Here is a 19466-nt window from a genome sequence, read left to right on the forward strand (position 1 = left end):
TATAATGACTTTCCCTTTTACTTCTCACTGCATTAACTTGCAAAAAACCACATTCTGTTCTTACATGGGCATAGATGAGGATGATTCATTCAAATATGCTCAAGATAAAATTCATGTACCACAAGGACAATAAGGAAAAAAACCCAACTATTTTATATGTTTGTGGAAGTTTTTGTTTTAAGAACCCCTTAATAACCACTTCCATATACCTGCTAAACAGTAAGTCAGTTATCTTTGTGAAGGAATTTTGTTCTCATTTGGCCAAGAAGATTTTTTAAAAAATGACTCAGACCCTCATCATAAAAATTATTCAGAACCACATGAGTCAGTTATGGGGATTTTATTGTTTTATTTATATACATTTGTATGTGGCTAGGTGGAAGATAATGTTATGTAATAGATAATCTTTCAGACTTTATTAGACTATTGATTTGACCATTATAATCTAAAGTTTTTCTACTGGCAATCAGTGATATGCTAAGCACAATGCACTGAGGATAAGTTGTTCATATTATCAATTGCTGCTGTATTCTTTAAAGATGACAGATGTGTTGCCAATCTGTCAAGTGTCTTCAGTTTGCTTTTTACTATTCTTTACACCACAAGAAGACTGGATAGAGCCATTGCTATTTCTATGACATGATAGTCAAAATTTTTCAGCTAAACTTTTCAGTTAAAAGTGAAGTATTAATTCTGACAACCACCATGATATTCTATAAATTTTTATTATAGATGAGACTGCAAAGAACATTTCTGAAATGTTGTGAATAAAACTACCCTGAATGATGCAAATGTAAAAACAAATAACTTGACTCAAATATAGAGTAGTATAGTATAAAGGATTTCATTAATTCAGAAAGATGTCTTCTGAAGTATTTTTCGCAAAAGCCATTAAATATTGAGTACTAGCCAAATGAAGTAATACTGTTGAACTTAAAATAAGAAACGCTCTACAAACTCGAAATGCTCTTTTTGTCATCTAGTTACCTCAGAACATGAGTAAGGCAAGTGGGAGCAAATACAGTATTCATTCTATAGAAAGAGTCCTAATGAAGCTGTAGTAAATATAAATTTAATGAAATTTTAAATGTAGCACTTTCAGGCAATGAAAGCAACTAAATCAAAGCAAAATGAACGCTGATTTTTTGACAGACTGGTATAATAGAAGCAATAGAATACAAAAAATCATAGGTATGAGTTGAAAAGGAAAAAAATTATGCAATTTATGTGTCATCCATTAGGAATTTAGCTCTACTTTGTTTTTGCTAATTTGCATTGCCCCTTAAGTATCTTCCTTATCAGTTACTTACATTTTCCTGTTTTCAGTGTTGTATGGTGTTCACCCATCCTATCTGTCCAGAAGAAAAGGAGAAAACACTGCAAAACCGCAGGAGGACTTTTCAAGTACTATGTGTGTCTGTCCCTTTCTGATACAGACTATCACCACTGATGGTAGTGTCTAAGGTCAGAATAGATATTCTGCTATAGGATTCCACCCAAGCTCAGGCTGATACAGTATTAACCTGTGGAATACTCTGAGCATCAGATTCTACAGAAGGTGCCTTCCAAGAACTCTGCAGTAAGCTGATATAAGGGGCATATCTATTTTAGGGCTATTGTGATGGCAGATTTTAGTTTTGTTTTGTTTCTGAGTTCAGAGTGCCCTTGTATGATCTGTCTGCACATCCCTCAGGGACACTGTAAACTTTAGACATGGCTACCTTTGGGCAGATCTCTGTGTGTGTGTGTGTGTGTGTGTGTGTGTGTGTGTGTGTGTGTGTTTGTGTGTTTGTGTTTGTGGGGCCTGGCCACACACCAACCTGGAAAACATGAGCTTTCTTTCTTGGGGACAATCTTCCCTCCCCCAGCTAGTAATTTTTACACAGCTGGAACAACTAGCATCTTTGAAACCCCCATCCTAATGTCAAGTTTAGTAAAAAGCAGCTCAGTTATTTAATTCCAGCCAGGATGAGACCTGTTGGACAGTGAAGCGCACAGCCACACACAGCCATGCAGGCCATATTTCCATGCAGAACGAGGCCCAGCAAGCACTGTGGATCTCATTACTGCGTCCAACCTGCACCACCATGCCTCAGCAATGGCCTCCTGCACGCTTAAATCAGTTTGAGCAGTTGGAGGTGCATCTGGCTGTCACACAGTCTATTAATTTGGGAAATTATTCCACCTCTGGATGGCAGCGGTCACTGGTAAGGCATTGCGTGAGAAGGGCAGGAAAGGCTGAGTGTGTTTGCACATGGGGTGGTTAGGTGTACTCAGCAGCGAGTACAGGGTCCTGAGAGCAGGTGAAAGGCTGCGGTATTACCACACGTTTATTTCTCTTAAATGGGGCAGCGGGCAGCTACGGAAATGTTTGGCTTTATGTTTTTGTAAGAAAGAAAAAGACTCCCAGGAACCGGATGAGCCGGACAGCGCCTCCCCGGCCACTTCCCCTGCCCCGCCGGCAGGGGGCGCGCCCCGCGCGCCGCGCCGCAGCGTGAGGGAAGCGGGAGCGGCCCCGGCCCCGGCCCGCCACACGCGGCCACGCGCCTCTCCCACCCCGGGGCAGGGGGAGGGGCCCGCGGGAGGAGGCGTGTCCTGCATGGCCCCGCCCCCCCGGGCCGCCCGAGCGCAGGGAGGGGCCGGAGCGGGGCCGCGGGGACGCGACAGCGGCGGGCGGGAGCGCCCAGTGCCCGCGGCTCCCGGCGGAGCGGGAGGGCTGGCGGCCGCCGGGCGGGGCGGGAGGAGAGGGCGCGGGAGGGGACGGGAGAGGGTGCGGGGGCCTTCCTTGCGATTTTTTTTCTTTCTCCGCCCCCTCCCAGCCGCGCCCCCTTCCCGGACCGTGAGAGGTGAGGAGGGCGGTGGGGACTCGGCAGCGAGGGGAGGGGGCCGCGGCTGCCGGGAGGGGGAGGAGAAAGGAGGAGGAGGAGGGCGAGGGCCGGAGCTTGGCGTGGGGTGGGGCGGGTTCGCCCTCACGGCTACCGGGCTCCCTCCTGCCGGCCGGCTGCGGAGAGGGGCTGCGGCCGGTGCTCGGTGTCCGACGCCCGGTGCCAGACGCCCGGGCCGAGCGGGGCCCGGCGGGAGCCGCGGCGCTCGGCGGGGCAGTGCCGCGCTCGCCTGAGCGGGGCGGGGCGGGGGCGGCGGGGCGGGACGGGACGCGGGGTCCGGTCCCGCCGAGACGGGCAGCGGCCGTGGCCGCCCCGGTGCAAAGCGGTCAGAGCGGAGACCTGGTACAAGTGCACTGACACAGCTCTCGGGGACTTACCCCATGTGTCTTAACCTTCACCGTCGCAGGATGAAATAGTGGAAAACAAATTTTTTTCAAATTTGAGACCGGTCGAACAGAATAGAGCAGTGTCTGACTGCCACCTCACTGCATGGGGAGCGGCGTTATTACACGGGGAACGGACAGAAGTATAAGTGTTGAACATCAAACAGCTGCTGCTTATATACATTACTGATTTATGTTTTTCCTTAAAGCGTTTTTGTGGCTAAGGGCTTTGAGCTCGGACTGCTTGAGCTTCCTCCTGCTCGGCTTTTTGGGCAGTAATGTCAGAACAGTGAAAAGGGAAGGCTTGGTTTTGTTCCTTTCTTTTACTTAAAAGTCGATTATGAAATTACATGAGCTGATCTCCAAATACAGTCATCTTTTGAAGAAAAAATTATTGCTCAGGTCTTCTACGAGCATAAACAGGAATAAAAACTTGAGCTTGTGGTAATGGTGGTGTAGCTTTTCTGTCTAGACAAACTGTGTACTGGATAGGTGGATCCTTTTTAAAAGGAAATTGCACTATGTATTTTCATGAGCAATTCAGCAATTTTGCCAGAAATAATTTGATAATTTCTCACATAGGCCTTTTTGCCTGGGAATTTCCAGGGGCATAGTTGGATTAATATTAAAAAAAAAAAAAAGCACCTTGTTCTTGAATCTGCCTTCCTGGTAGGGCAGATTGTATTCCCATTTTATGCTTTTCCCTTGCTGAACAATGATAGGGAGCATAAAGCAGGATAAAACCAAAATAATAATAGTAAATAATAACCCTAATCTGAGTCAAATAGTGTTTTCTTCTGCTTTGTGTCAACTTCATTGGACCATCCATCCATCAGTCAGTTTCCTCTGCATGAGCAGGTCCACTACTAAGCACAGCATGTTTATACCATGGCAGTACACTAACACATTGTGTTTCACAGAAATGCAATAACTGGTAATTTAAAATTGAAAAGAATTTGAGTGAAGATGAAGAAAATCTTCCATTAGACCATTATGATCAAACAGTAATTGCAAGCTCTTGCTAACAATGACAATTCATATTGATGGACTTATTCCAACTCTCTGGACTTTTGTATCACCCATGCTTTTTAAAAGCTTATTGTTTGCTTATGTTTATGTCATGTGGCTTTGTTGATATAATTCAGTGTTTCCTGATGTGGTGATATAGATTACCTAATCAGACATAGCATGACCCAATAGTGGAAGTTTCTACAGCTCTGAAGAAATTATAGTATGATTCTATATTTCCCTTACAAAATTCTTGCAGTTTTCCTCTTTCTATAGCAATTAAATTGCTTTTCCTTACAGCAGTCTTACCAAGTAGAAAAATGCAGAAGTTACAAACCTGACTATCCACTGCTTGCTTCTTGTCACAAGAACAGAATCTTTCACTCAAAGTTCCCAGCCGGGCCATGCTGCCCAAAGACATGTGTATTATTGGGCTGAGTGGCCTTAAGAAGCACTCATATGGGAGAGATGAGGTGATGTGCTGCAGGTGCAAGAATGAGGTGGTCTTACCCTTCAGAGACCTGCAAGGTTCTGGAAGCCAGTAAGAAAGGCCAGACCATGAGAGGTTACATATTAGGTATCACATTATGCATGCTGGTATCATGTAAGGCTACTTTCTTTCACTGCACAGTGCAAATAGTAATTTGTTTGGTGCCAAGCCAAAAGGAGATGCATACTGTTTCAGCAAGCTGGATGTTTTGAGCAGAGTCTAACTTTGGTAAGAAAATTTTTAGTGGCCTGTAAATAGGTAAGGGTTGAGAACCACTGTAACAGTAAGTGTGAATTTTTATAGAGCTGCTCCATTCAGGGAAGCATGTTTAGTGGTGGTACTTGGCTTTATTCACCAATGCAGTTAGTGTTATTCTTTGGAACTAGTTCAGCTTAAGTGCTTCATGTGGCAGATCAGTTCTTCACTGCTTTTCCCTTCAGGGAAGGGAGTCAAAGATAAGGGTGACCGTGGACTAAGGCTATTTTTTTTTTTTCAAGAGGTACTGTCTTTAAAAAACAGTGTTTCTTGAGAGTTTACATATTCACATTTCATAATAATTTCCCCTCTTTTTTGTGAGTCTTTGTTGATGGGTATGTAACTTGAAGTTGTGGAAGGAACTGAGGTGGCAGTCCTGCAGTGACACTTTTAGCATCTTCCTATCAGTAAGTGTAATAATCACAAAACAAATTGAAAGGAGTTCTATCTGAACAGAAATCTGCTTTTGAGATTATTACTTTTTTTTTTCTCCCCTCCAGTGGATGGTTCTTACTTGTATTTTTCTGTCTCTAGATTTTTTTCTGCTACCTCAATTTTTCTTGGAAAAGAGGAAGATAAATGGAACTACATGATTCTTTGAACAACTAGAGATGATTCCAGTGTTATAGGTAAGTATTGTATTTACTCAATTCTAACAGTTAATTATGCTACAATGAATGTGATTTTAGCCCACAAGGGTACATACTCTTCCTTACACCTGAAATTTCATCCTTTTTTTTTGTATTATATAACACATCATGTAAGGGTTTCTTTTTGCAAGTGTGTATAAGCAGCAATGACTTTGCTTTTGTGGGTTTCACATGCTAGTGTTTGGACTGTTTTTATGTGATTTCAACCCTTGTGCTCTTTATCAAAGTATGCTTTATAGAAGACTGTCAGTATTACTATAAAGTTCAATTTTGATCTTTTCAAAGTGCCTGAGAAGCCTTTGCATCTTTTAGTCATTATAGGATAAACAGGGAAATTGATACAGAGTCTGTTAGAGAAAATACTGCTTTTGGTAGAAATTAATATGAATAAAGGCCCACCAAATGCACAATCAAATCTCATCACTCCAATAATAGTGACTGGGTTTCACTTTATTTCATTTTTTTAGCAACAAAGTAGTAAGACTGTTCCAAGTGAAAGTAATTGTCAAAGGGAGTAGCTTTGACATTTGCACAAAGGAAAAGGATAAAAGAATGTTGAAAGCATGAATACATGCAAGAATCTAGCTTTATCTGAACTCTCTATAAAGTAAAATACTGCAGAAAAATAAGTGCTAAGGGTGACAAAAGCAATCCAATTAATTTAGAAATACTAGATTTTACTAAAGTGAAAAAAATCTGCTTTCTTGACTGTGAGATGTCTCTGCTTTGGGAATGTTTCCTTCAGAATTTACTCATGTGATACAAATACAAAAAGGAAATGGTCTTTCTCCCTGTTCATGTCATGATCACATTGTTTCCCTCAATCAATCCATATCCTTGTTGGTAGCTTCCACCACAGATGGTATCAACACTTTCTTGAGCTTTAAACATTGTAAGAACTGCTAAGGTTTCTCTGAATTTACTTTGTGAACAGGCTTTGTGTTTTCACTGCTTTGCAGTAGTTGAAGATGTGCTAGCTCCACTTACCAAAACAGCCAAACTCTGTCAGAATTTGTGCAGACTTGACCTGCACCCTTTCTACAGTGGTCATGAAAATTGAAAGGGATTTGAAACAAATGCCTAAGTGTACTACAAAGAGAAGGATCTGAAAAGGTCAATCACTGTGGGATATATCTTTATTCCCATCTTACTGCAAGGTAGAATGACTAATTATTGAGCAGAGCTGCTGGTTTTTAATTATGTCTTAGGGACTTTGCTGGCATTTTTCCAGAGGACAAATTTCTGTAAAGTTGACTATTGATTTGAATCTGTTCAGAGGAATACTTTGTCAATTAATTACCTCTTCTGGCAGTTCTAAGTGCAACTGATGTTAGAAATCCTGATGTCTTCCATAACAACTGGATATACTTAAAAATGTTGAGTGGTAACTTGGATTCTTCCAAGAGCATCCATCAGATTTTCAGAGTAAATGGAAGACTGTTCACAAAATTGTACAGGATGTTTTTGTAAAACAGTGAAATTTAAGGTAGAGTGAGTACTGGCTTAATTTCTTTGAAAATGCGTGTGGATAGGCTTGTCTCACTGCCTTAGCTAATTCTTTTGTCTGATAGCAAATACACGTTGTATTGACTCTATTGAGAAGAACTTACTAAAGCACAATGATGATATGATCTGTCTAGAGCAGTTTTGAGTTGATTTGGGTGGAAGTAGTGTCATTTATTACAAATAAAAGTTCACACCGTTCTGGGACTTACTTAGCCTCAGTCTCAGAACAAAACTTGTCAAAATGAGACTGAAGTATAGCCTTAAAACAGATTAAATATTCACAGCACCTGGCTGTGTCATATGATGCATTTTCATGGTGTAGAGTAAGAGAAGACTCAAGTCCATAGAGGTTTACTAACCTGAACTGTAAAGAATAAAAATAGTCATATGGCTGAATTAGCAAATTAGTTAAAATTTTACAAGTAGCATGCATGTGGTGAGGAGATGTAGGAGAAGTTGATAGGAAGATGAGTTTTTTATCAGTGGTTTTGATGGTTAGATTGTTTGCAAGCAAGTTCATACTTGTTAGCAGAGTAGATATTTTATGTTGACTTTTGCATGAATAAGCCATTAGCCTGACAGTTGCTGTGAAGTATTATATGTTGGTTATTCTTTAGATCCATATGCATTTGTCTGGTAGATAGTTAAATGTATTCTAATATTCTAAAAATTATTACTTTTGAATATTAAATGGTCATTTCATCCTTGCCAAAGATGAAATCAAAGTTTAAATCTTGCTCTTTTACATGCAGTATGGGAAATTATATTTTTGAAGGTAAATGTAATCACAAGCTTTTGCATTCAAACTCTAATGAGAGCATTAAGGAGGTAGGGCATTGCATAATGTTATCATAATTTGATATGGCTTGGCAAGATCTTCACCAAGCAACATAGCATTTTAAACTTGGAAGTATTTTTCAAGGAAATAAAAGTAATTAACTAGAATTAGGCTATAAGTTTATAAATATGTGGGCAGATCAAGTGATAAGTAATAGAACTTAACTTTGTACCTCTTCTCACTTCCTGACAGTTGTTGCAATTAACAAATACAAACCTAAGTTGAATCTCTGCATAAGAAATTGTCTGATGGTTCAACTCAAGAACAATTGTACTTAAACCAGATTGATAGTTTCAGTGAATAGTCAAACATTATTGTTGTTTGAAAACTTATAAATTCAATGAATGAAAAATAATTTTTACAAATACTGAAAGCTAAGTAAATAATTTTTAGAACTTTAAACTAATGAAGAAGAGCAATGGACAAATGATTGCAGACCCTCTAAATCTGAGATCTACATGCAACAGTACAATACATAGTTTTGTATTTCTCTTAAGAAATGGCTATAGTTGATATGAGAGAATGGGAAAAATACACATTAAACAAATAATTAATGTTTTTTATCAATTATGCTTTCTCCTTCTGACAGTTTAGCAATCTGAATTCAAGATTTTTCTCTTTTTTGAGCATATTACTTCAGTAATGGGCCTCATGCCCCTGAGAGTGCCAACAGTATCTTGTGTTCTTCTTGGCACTTTATTTATATTGCTGGTGTCTAGTTCTTGCTCTCAGTGCAGAACAGGAAACATTTCAGGGTTCCTTTGAAACCATGGGTAAGGCAGCTGAGATGGGATCAGTATGCTGCTTAGCATAGCTGAACAGTTAACTCTGCAAGTACCTCAGTGATTTAATAAGTGGTTGGATTTCTGCATTTTTCCCTCTATCCTTAAGCTCATTTCAGTTTTACACAACCATGGAAGGGTAGGAGCTCAGAGCTGTGTTTGAACAATCAGTCAGCTTTTGTGTTGATTTCTGTTTTACTTTGTTTATAAATCCTGGGCTTAGGTGATATGTAGCCACCCAGGCTAAGTTGTGCATACTCAGGAGCAAAAGATAGGCAGCTTGTGAGTCTGTAAGCTCCCCAGGCAAGTTTGGTTTATGTCTTGTGGTTTAGTCAGTTCTTCCCTAATAACATTTCTGTCTACTTGCCAGTTTCAGTCAAACTCTGACAGAATGGAGCCCTTGTTGCGTTTAAATTCCTGTAAGATTTTGAGAATACAAGTAGGTAGGAAAAGCCCAAATAAGTAATATTATTTGACCTGCCAGCTGATGAGCCTGTCTGTTCTCGGTCTAAATATGACAAAGAATTTGCTTGTCCTGCCTGTTCTGGTACTTGGTAGGGAGGGATATGCATACATGTGGGATAAGGGAGACCACCTGAGGTGAAACATGCAGAACTGTGGTTTTTGACAGAAGAGCTTGTAAAATAAATCATAGTGGGGAATCTGAGGTTACTTTCACATGAAACTGTGGAGACAGAATAAAGAACCTATGAAACCAGTTTTCTGATTGTGGTTAGGAGTACACAGTGGCTTGATGCATGGCTTAACCTGAGATTTAATAGTATCAAAGGAAAGAATTAAAAGATATTTTTCCTTATGTGCTTCAGATACATACGATTTTAAGCAACATTGATCCAGGCAGTGGACTAGTTTTGTTTTAGAGTGAAGAGAATAGTTAAATATACTGTGATTTGTTCTTTTTTTTTCTGATAATACTTCCTTGAGCCAAATCACTAGTAAAGTCAATGGAAGCCTTTAGTTAACATCTCCAGTTTAATCATCTTGCTTTTAACTTCATGAAGCTTATTGTAACATGAAAAATCTATCACCAAGTTACAATGCTTGTAATTAAAGCAGGTAATACAAGGCATTGAATTCTCTCCCCAAGTGGGGTCACCAAGAGCAAGTTGCCCAGGACCATGTCCAGACAGCTTCTGAATATCTCTAAAGGTGCAGACCCCACAACCTTTCTGGGCTACCTGGAGTCAGCCACCCTCACAGTGAGAAGGTTTTTCCTCATGTTTAGATGTTGTGTTTTAGTTGTTGCCTATTGATTCTTGCCCTGTCACTGGACACCCCTGAAAGACATTTATTTATTTATTTCTGTATATTTATTTATGCACATGGATGGGACCCCCCTGAGTCCTTCATGTTGCCTATGATGCCTCTTCTAAGATTCAACTCCAGGTGGGCAAAAGGGTGGTAGAAATCTTTATATTGAAAGGATTTTTCTGAGAAGTTCTGTTTGGCATCTGCAATGTTGTGCATAATTGGGTTCTAAAAACGTTGTAACTCCCAACATTGATTCTTTAAATAGAAGTTGTTTTTCATATTTATGAGACATTATGATTCTCATAAACATTAAACTTGATGCTTACAGATTTTGATATGATTCTTGTAAAGCATTCTGCCTTCAAGTGTCATGATTGTTGGTTTTATACTTTGATCATGTGTATTGCCTTTCTGTGAACCCTGTTTTCTGCAACACTGCTTTTGAGTTGCAGTGATCAGTTGCAATGATCAGTTGCACACAAGGAATTCCAAATGAGATCACACCACTTGTTTTATAAATATGCAATAAGATATGATATCCTCATATATTATCTCTTATGCAACTTAAATTTTCAGTTGGGGGGATGGGCTTAACTGAAGCTGCTAATTAAACAAAAATCCTCACTGAGAGAGAAATTGGTCTCTTGAGGTGTTTTTTGGTGTTAAATGATTATTTAGAATGCTCAAGTTTGTGTCTTGAAGTGCTTTGCTTCAGTGGCTGTGGCATTGCATAGCTTGACATTTAAATACAGTGTAAACTTTTCGCCCACAGACCTCTATGTATTTCTCTTAGAAGTTTGTGTAGTCTGGCATGGAGTACTATGTTGCATTACCTAATCACTTGCAAATCTGCTTCTTCACTGTTTTTTAATGTGTTTTTTAACCTGGTGGATTTTTATATGGTGCCTAATGTAGAACTGTGAATACTTGTCATTTTTTACCAAATAAACATCCTCTCTGCTGTTGACAATGTTGGTAGTGTTATCCTTTACCCATTTTTTCTGTGAGTTTGAGGAAATCTGAGTACTTATGGTGAAATAACACTGCTGCTGTCTTGGAAAAATGTTGCAATATTGTCTTAGTTTGCCCAGCAGACCTGCCTACAAGAGGAAACTATCTCCTTGTTATTTTGTTTTGATTTGTCTCAATCTTTCAATCAGTCCTTTATGGTCTTTTGTAACTTTATTAGGCAATACCTTCCTAATCTGATTCTAAAGAATGGCTTTGCTTTCAGCAGGACATCTTTAAGTGTCTGCAGAACAGTGCTTTTGTCACCTCTTTCATTCTTAACAGTGACATTTCTAAAGGAGATGATTTGTCTCTTAAATTTGTGACTACCTTGTTTCCATTAGAACTGGTGCTACTAGTATTCCTGGAGTAGATGAACTGGGAATCTTACTTGTCTTCGCCTTGTGTGGTGCTACTTGACCCTTTTAGTACAGAAAACTGGCTCTGTGTTTTGAAAGACTGGTCCTTCACAGTGTTGTCCATTTCGTATTACAAGTAAATTTTAACTTAAAAACAGCATCTGACCTGATGAATTGGAGTGCTCATTTTTTGAGTGAGTAAGGTTACTGTGCTGTTTACTGAGGAAGAGCTCTACACTATGGCTTTACTTGTAGATGGTGCAGTCCCTGATGATGCTTCAGTATTAATTAAATAAAGCAGTGTTAATGTTTTAATGTTAAAGAAGTACTAATGCCTTGAATCAGAACTTCTCCTGTGGGTGAACCAGTATGATATTTGAGCTTGGCTCTAACAATGTTGTCTTGTATTACATGTGGAAATCTCTCTTGTTCCCCACCCCACCCTTAGCTGAATAAAATGAGCAGCAAGCCAGGCTGTTGTTCTGTACAGGTCTTTCTTTCCATGCTGTTGTTAAGTTGGCTGCTCCCTCGTGTTTCGAGGGAAACGTTCAATGCAGAGTGGCAGAAAGTTGTGATGCAGTACCAGTACTTTGGCTACAGCTCATTTCTGCCAGTCAGAACAATGAGTTTAAGTCCATGAAGTCAGTAGCTGTAGGACATTTTCCTCTCTTTCTCCCGAATGAACTGTGCCACAGCTGCTGATGTACGGCCCTTTTCACATAACTGCAAACCAGAAGTGTTTGCATTTATATAAAAATTCGAGATAGGAAGAGATTATTGTTTTATAGAATCATGAAGCATTAATATAGCAATCTTCCTGAAGGCTTGGTTGAGCTGTTTCTGTAACTTTGGGTCTGGAACACAGGAATAGGGAAGGAAAAAGAAAGTATTTAACACTTCTTCTAACGTAAGCATAGTTATAAGCAGAATTGCAGTTTGAAGTTCATCTATAGCAGTTTTCTTTGAGCAGTTATTTTAATGCCTCAAATGAATATTTTAAAGTTCAGAAATCCCATTTTTAAAAGTGTTAAATTTTGAATGCCTTTTAATGCTGTAAGTATGTGTTTGATTAATTGATGAACATCTTATGGTCAGTGAGTCTTTCTTGTGTTTTCAAATACACATCTAGGATCACTAAACATTGACAATATTGCTTTTTCACATCCTAATGAGTCTGCTTATGTCTAAAACTTATCTTTTTATATTTAATGCTTTTGTTCAGCATTATTTTTTCAAAAAATAACTCTTGCAGTCACAATAAAGACTTTATGTAATTATTTTGACATTTACATTCTTAATTGGCACTTTAAATGATCATTAATATATTCTCAGGACTACCTGAGCTTTTGTGGCCCCTTTTAAAATTAATTTGACACACTAAATACCTTGAATATATTCTATTTGAATTGCCTTGAAGTTGAGTGGTGAAAGGTGTTGGAGACAAATCATAGTAGTGACAGAAAAAATGTTACCATGAAAAGTAGTATTGAAATTTAAATATTAAAAATGCCTCAAAAAAGTGTTCCATATTTGTTTATTTGAAAACTTGATTGATTTCCTTTGGCAAGAAAAAGGAAAAATCAACAAAAGCACTAGGTCTTATTATATAAATTATAGTATTTCCATATTTCCTAGTGATACACTCTAAATATGAAGTACACCTTCCCTCAAAATATACAGTAGAGGTATCTTAAGACTGTAATTGTTTAAATTTATCTAGTTATACTGGATTGCAGTCTCTAATACTTGTATGAATAAATGTATATAATATCAGAGAATATCAGTGTAGTAAATTTTTTGGTTAGTTAAAAAATTGGTTTTTATCTCTGTGCAGATAAACTGTCTGAAGGTTTTGAAAAGGGCAATTTCTGAAGCTGTCATGCTATGTTCTTGGTGTTACCTATTTACACAATTGCAGATTTAACATACAGCATTTATTTAGATGTTTCTTTTTGTTCACAATCCAAAATCTGGGAAAATGTCCCCCACTGCTAACTGTAGGGATTTATAGCTTTGTGAAGCTCTTCATATGAGATTAAATGTTCAGGTGTTCCACTTGAAGGAATATCAATCTGTTCAATTAAAAATCAGAGTTCTCAAAATTGTTTTCACAGTAAGTTTACACAACCTTGTTAATACGAACTGAATTATGTTCTCAAAGGTGACAGTGTACTTGTATTTGAAATATTTTGATTCACCACAAAATAGAAACTGCAACAGTCCCCAAGGTCAGAAAAAATTGATATAAGCACTGTTGCTTTCTCAATAAATGCAAGCTTTTGCCTTAGTAGATGAAAAAATATTTCAGAATCCTTACCAAATCTGTGTATACTGTGCTTGACTAGGATGGATTGAGCAGGTTTCTCAGAAATGTGTTAGTGCTTTAGAAGGATGTGTGATGGGAGGCCATAGAGGGTGGGCGTTTGGATTTGTGACACCAATCACCAGATGAGATGCCAACAATGAAGTCTGGGTGATCATAGTCAGTGGAAGTCCTAACAGTCCATTGTTTGAGATCTCCTCAAAAGTCTGATAACTTCTGGCTGGAGATCTGATAAAAGATATCACACTATTCATAGTAACAAAGATTGTCCAGAAAAGAGGCCCTCAATTATTTCTGAGGAATACTGTCAGTTTAAATTGAAGAATTAACTGTCACTTGTCTTTCTTGTCATCTATAATACAAATATTCCTATGAAACAGAGAAATATTTTAGATATTTATGCTGTCAGTCTTAGAACTGTAATTTTGAGAGTGTGTAGAGGAGCAAGAGTTTCTTTAATCTAGAAAAATGAAAGAGAATAGAAAACAGTTTTGTGGTTTGGTCTGTTAAAACTACAGCACATTTTGTTTTCTAATCTATGTTTGAGCCCATAGCTTCACAGCCAAAGAAAAGCAGTAATTGGGCTGGTTTTGCCAGTAAATCAATGAAAAGTGCTGAAAAAGCACTAGAATCACAAATCTGCCACTGTGTTAGTAGACTTGCACTGGGACAGCTTGAATTTTAAATGAGTCTGTTACACAAGAATGAGAATCCAGGTCATTCCTTATGTATAATGGATTTACCATACCTGCAGAAATAAAGGTATTTAAAACTTACTTTTTATAGCTGGATGGATAATTAAAATATTGCAGGTTTGATGAATGTTAACAAATACACCAGTTGCTTGTCCTCTTTCTTCTCCCTTGGTGAACACTCAGCACCAGTATAAAACAGAAGGAGAGGGTAAATAAAAAGATGCCATTTTGTTTTTACTTCTTAAGCCTTACTCCAGTTTCACTCAACTTGCAGTTACACAAATGATGGTATTTGAACACTACAGTTAAGTGTTTGATAATTAGCTATATATGTACCAGATGAGTGGGGTCTGCATGTCATATCATTTTGGTTAAACAACCATACAGTTTTCATGCTAATATATTAAAACACTAATTCTTTCTTAAATATTTCCCTATCTTTCTGTGTTTAAATCCCGAGGAAAGATGGTAAGAGCTTTGTCAACTTATCTAATTAATCATCTTGTATCTGATGTATCTTCAGCTATTTTCTGAATATGCTGCAAAGGTCTCAGTATTTGGTTTCTGCCAGGATGCTGGCAAGGTGCACACTCTGAAATGCATCTCTGTGGAAGCAGCTGGAATGCAGTTCCTGTAGAAATGAGCTTTTGCTAGCCTTTGTGAGAAGCACTTAGATCAATAACTGTGCTCTGGGCAATGACTGGTGAGCTCTCCAGGTTAAAACTAGCACTTACAGCATTGTGTTTCCTCAGAAAATAGCATGATATTCTCCTGGCAATTAATTTTAAACAATCTTTGGGTTTTGGGTGGTAAAATTTGGCACTGCTTAAGTTTTCATGTGGACTCTACATATAGCCTGTTTTAAATTATACTGCAGGTAGCCTAATTACAAGATGCCACATTTTGGAGTTCATCATGTTTGTCTGAGAGAGGGTGGCTTTCACTTTTGATGAAAACTGTAGGGCAATAAAGAAGCACTTGTATGTTTGTTGCTTATATACCCTGGAGAGTTGAACAGACTAACTGAGTTGTAAAATTTGAAAACATAGATCTCTGTATCAAGGACTGATAAAATCCAGTGCCTCATTTTGTTCCAAAATTGTTATTACAATTTGCATGTGACTGAAATTAATCTCAGCATTTTATACCTAATTAGCTTCGTGTGTCGGAGGGGAAATGGGCTGGTTTTCATGGGAACTGCAAATTGGTTATTGTGCAATTTTTGAAAAAATGTATATAATATCAGAGAATATCAGTGTAGTAATCGGCTTTCTAGGCTATTCATAGGAATGGCTATTCCTCATTTGAGTAAAAAACTTTTGCTAGACATTTAAAGATGTTATGTAAATTACCAGTCCTAGAGGGAGTTCTGTCTCAAGAGTATGCATCTCTCTTTTTCACTGTTCCATCACAGTACTCCTAATGAGATGTGGAACAGTGTATGATTAGAAAGAAGCATTTTGAGCAGTCGTCTTGTGACTTGTTTATTTTGCAGGGGTTTGTCTGGTGTCTTGCAGTGATTGGTTTTTTCTTGCTTTCTGTTTTAGTGATGTATAAGTGAATGGAAACAATTAGCTCATTTCACATAGAAATTTTTGGTTACTGCAGACCTAGATTTGAATCAAAGCACATCAAGATGAAAGGCTTTATAGCCTCCACTCCTAGTCCCTTGAGCCTTCCAAGGCTGTTCTTGTCCTTTTTAAGTTCATTCATGTCCTGTAATGGGAAAAAGAATTATTTACAGTTCAGTTTCTCCCCAGCATAATCAGTTCTCTTTGAGTTGGCTTTGATTCTTCTCTGTAAATTTATTTTTTAGCAGCGTAGAAGGAATTTAATTTGATCTTTGCACTTTTTCCCCCTCTGTAGTAGCAAGAGTTAACAGAATAAGAAACAGATTGTGGGATGCAGTATAGAAATTGCAGTTTGCTGTCATTTGTGGTTTAAGAAAAGGGGGTGGTATTGAAAGGGCTTGAAAGGGCTTTAATGAATATTGTTTAGTGTTTTTGAAACCTAATGGTCAGAGGCAGCAACAGAAACAGCCTCAGAGCTTTTAGGGTGAAGTGATTAGCATTTTTCCTGATGGAGGTGATTGTTTCTCCTCCTCTTTTATGTCAGCGTTTTTCACTGTCTGTTGCCTTTTGTTTATATTCAAATGACATACCGTTAAAGAAGCCTTTTTTTGTGTGATTGCAATGCTTTTTCCCCTCCTTCTGTAGAAAATCTGCTTGCCACAGACAGGCAGAGCATGTGTTTCTCTTGTCTTGGTTGGGTGCACAAATCTTCTTTTATGTGTGCTGCTTCTTACCCTGTTGCCTAGACGATCGCTGGCTTTCACTAAGAATGTCTGGTTCTCGTAAAGAGTTTGACGTGAAGCAGATTTTAAAAATCAGATGGAGGTGGTTTGGTCATCAGGCATCAGCCCCGAACTCTGCAATTGAAAACCATCAGGGAGACTTCTGGAATAGAGGACAAAATGTAACAACTGCTGGCAGGAAGTTTTTAGACTCGGGTAACTTACCTTTAACATCAGTTGGTTACAGAAGGTCCAGCCAACAGGATTTCCAGAATTCACCTCTTTGGCCAATGGCATCCACCTCAGAAATCCCTGCATTTGAATTCTCAGCAGAAGACTGTGGAGGAGCACGTTGGCTTGGCAGACAAGAAACAGATGATAGAGCAAGTGAAGAAGAAAATGAATCGGACAGCAGCTCGTGCAGGTTAATTATTACTTTCCTATTGTGAGAAATGTGTTTTCATTTCATGTTTGTAGTTAGTATGCATATGTAGGCTAGCCTTTGTTCTGAACTCAAATGCTTCAGAAACCTAGCAGCTACTGTGCATCAGGAACAGAATATTAATTATAATCAGGTTCTGTGTGTTTACTAGGACCTTTTTAAGGCAGTCAGTGGGGATAAACAAAGTGCAAACATGGATGCACTCGTGTTTTAAACGGTGTACTAGTACATGCTGCTATGAACAAGGTACTGCCCATTACGTGGTAACGTTACAGAATGCTTTCTACATTATTTTGAAGTGATACTGATTGTTTAGTTATGTCAGTTAGGACAAGATTATGAAAATGTAAACTTCTGATTCTGATCTCATGCTTCCCTGTGTATCTATAGACGACAGAGAATGAGCTGTAAAAAATACTCAGACTATAAATCAAAGACAAAAATTGCATCAATTGAAAGTCAATCAATTTGTACTTTAAAGAGGTTCCAGTAACCCATTTGGTTGAATTAAACTGTGCATCTGGCAGAAAAAGAAAAAATGTTTCTATTGCATCTGTAAAGATGTTTTGGTGTTCTTTTCTTATACATCGTTACTAAAGATGAAACTGTAAAACTTGTTCTTGAATTAAAGTTGTTTGCCAGTTATTGTAAATCAGGCAAGTTAATAACCTTTATTGTGAAATATCGGTTAAATTCTTTTATTTCATTTGCTGTATAAGTCAGTCGGTCTTTCACTAAAAGTATTTTTCCTGTTTTGTAGCTCATGTAGTGCATAATTGCTTACCATTTCAGAAAATGTTATGTTTGCTTTCTTGCTTTTAAGACAGCTTTGCCACACTGATGTGGCATTTCAGAAAGTGTGGCTACTTAAAAGGATACACTGTTTAATAAAGGCTATTAAGAATAGATCAATTTACTTATAGCAGTTGAGTGTTTTTCATTCCTTAGGAGAAGAATCAATGTAGTGGAAAGGCAAAGTAGTCCATAATATAAACATGAACTGTTTATTGTATATATGACCTTTAAAGATTCAAGGAAAGGAAGGAGAGTAAAATTGCTTAGAAGTGAACATAGTGTATTTGCTTTTATCACCCCATGTCAAAATACTAGAATTACTGGGAAAGGAAATGCTACGTACTGCTGCATCATAACAGCAGTCCCACTGTGCTGCAAAAACTATGTAGCTGTAAGTAACACACCTCTGAAGAGATCCCATTTTAAATGACATTCAGATATAAATTTTTAAATAACTATGTTATTGGATATGATGCAGATATAACATCATTTTCCATTTCAGCAACATATATTTCTGATGGGAAATTTTTGCATGCAGCATTATCCCAGTTAGGATATTCTCTTCATAGCAAGGCAATCACTGTAGGAAAATAAACATGTAATTTTAAAAGATAAATGTGTAGATTGAAAATAGTACAACATTTGGTCTTAATTGTTAGAGAATAATGTGCATATGGTAAAACTAATTTGTTCCTTTGTTGAACTGGAGAACTGCAGATACTTATTTAGGAGGTTTTAAGAAGTCTTGGTTTGGGTTTTTTTTCTGTTGCAGAAAATTTTCTCTAGTTATATACTAGGGAAAATTCACAAAGGATTTGAACTTAGTAAATTGGAAGTATCTTTTAAATTATGTGCTTAATTATGTATAGCATCTAGAGGTTTTGTATTTCTGTTACTGTCTTCTGTATATATTCATGCTAATGTTTACTTACATGCTTTAAATAATTTAGATAAATTTTGAGTTCTGTGTCAGTACAATTTATTATGCAACTAATGGCAGTGTGGGAGCTTGCTTTGTATTGTTATCTGTATCTCTGTCTTATGGAGAGACTGCTCTTATGCCATGTTTTCTTCACGTCATTTGTTAAAAATGTATAAGCTCTTGGACAGACTACACAGTTCTGCCTAACACCTGGAATTTCTCTGATATTAAGGACTTAATTAAATGTTTTTTCTATGCAGTCTAAAATATGGCTTCTTATATGTTGACTCGAGGGAAAAAATCCCATACCAACACTTTTGTTATGTAGTTTACAAAGAGCTTTTTTTCCCATATGAAAACATTGTTGCCTCCTTTACAAGTAAATCATGTGCATGAAAAAGTGTTTTTAAAAAACCTTCTGTAGAAGCTATAGTTACCTTTCCTCTATGCTCCTCTGTAACTTACTGCCCAGTTACAAGCCCTAATAACACGAAGTAACAGAAGCAGCTCTACTGCTTTGTTTGTATCAGTCCTTCCTCTTTGCCTTGCCATATAGCACA

General features: G+C 38.0%; 1 protein-coding gene across 2 annotated transcripts in view; it reads left to right on the forward strand.

Moving 5' to 3' along the window:
• Positions 1-2753: 2753 nt before the first annotated feature.
• The window catches only part of KLHL5 (kelch like family member 5), a 49962-nt gene continuing 33249 nt past the window's right edge, over positions 2754-19466 (forward strand). The window contains exons 1-2 of one of the 2 annotated variants that reach the window (XM_054295690.1): positions 2754-2846; positions 5556-5650. Coding sequence is in view for 1 of the 2 variants with exons in the window: in XM_054295689.1 (XP_054151664.1) it covers positions 16795-17171 (377 nt within the window). In the remaining variant the exon portion in view is untranslated. Of the gene's footprint in view, positions 2847-5555; positions 5651-16777; positions 17172-19466 lie in introns of those variants that run through there. The other variant, XM_054295689.1, reaches the window with a different exon arrangement.

The sequence above is a fragment of the Melozone crissalis genome, unplaced genomic scaffold (assembly GCF_028551555.1).
Source record: "Melozone crissalis strain CALT ecotype California unplaced genomic scaffold, PUWL_Pcris_2 ptg000006l_1, whole genome shotgun sequence".
NCBI lineage: Eukaryota > Metazoa > Chordata > Aves > Passeriformes > Passerellidae > Melozone > Melozone crissalis.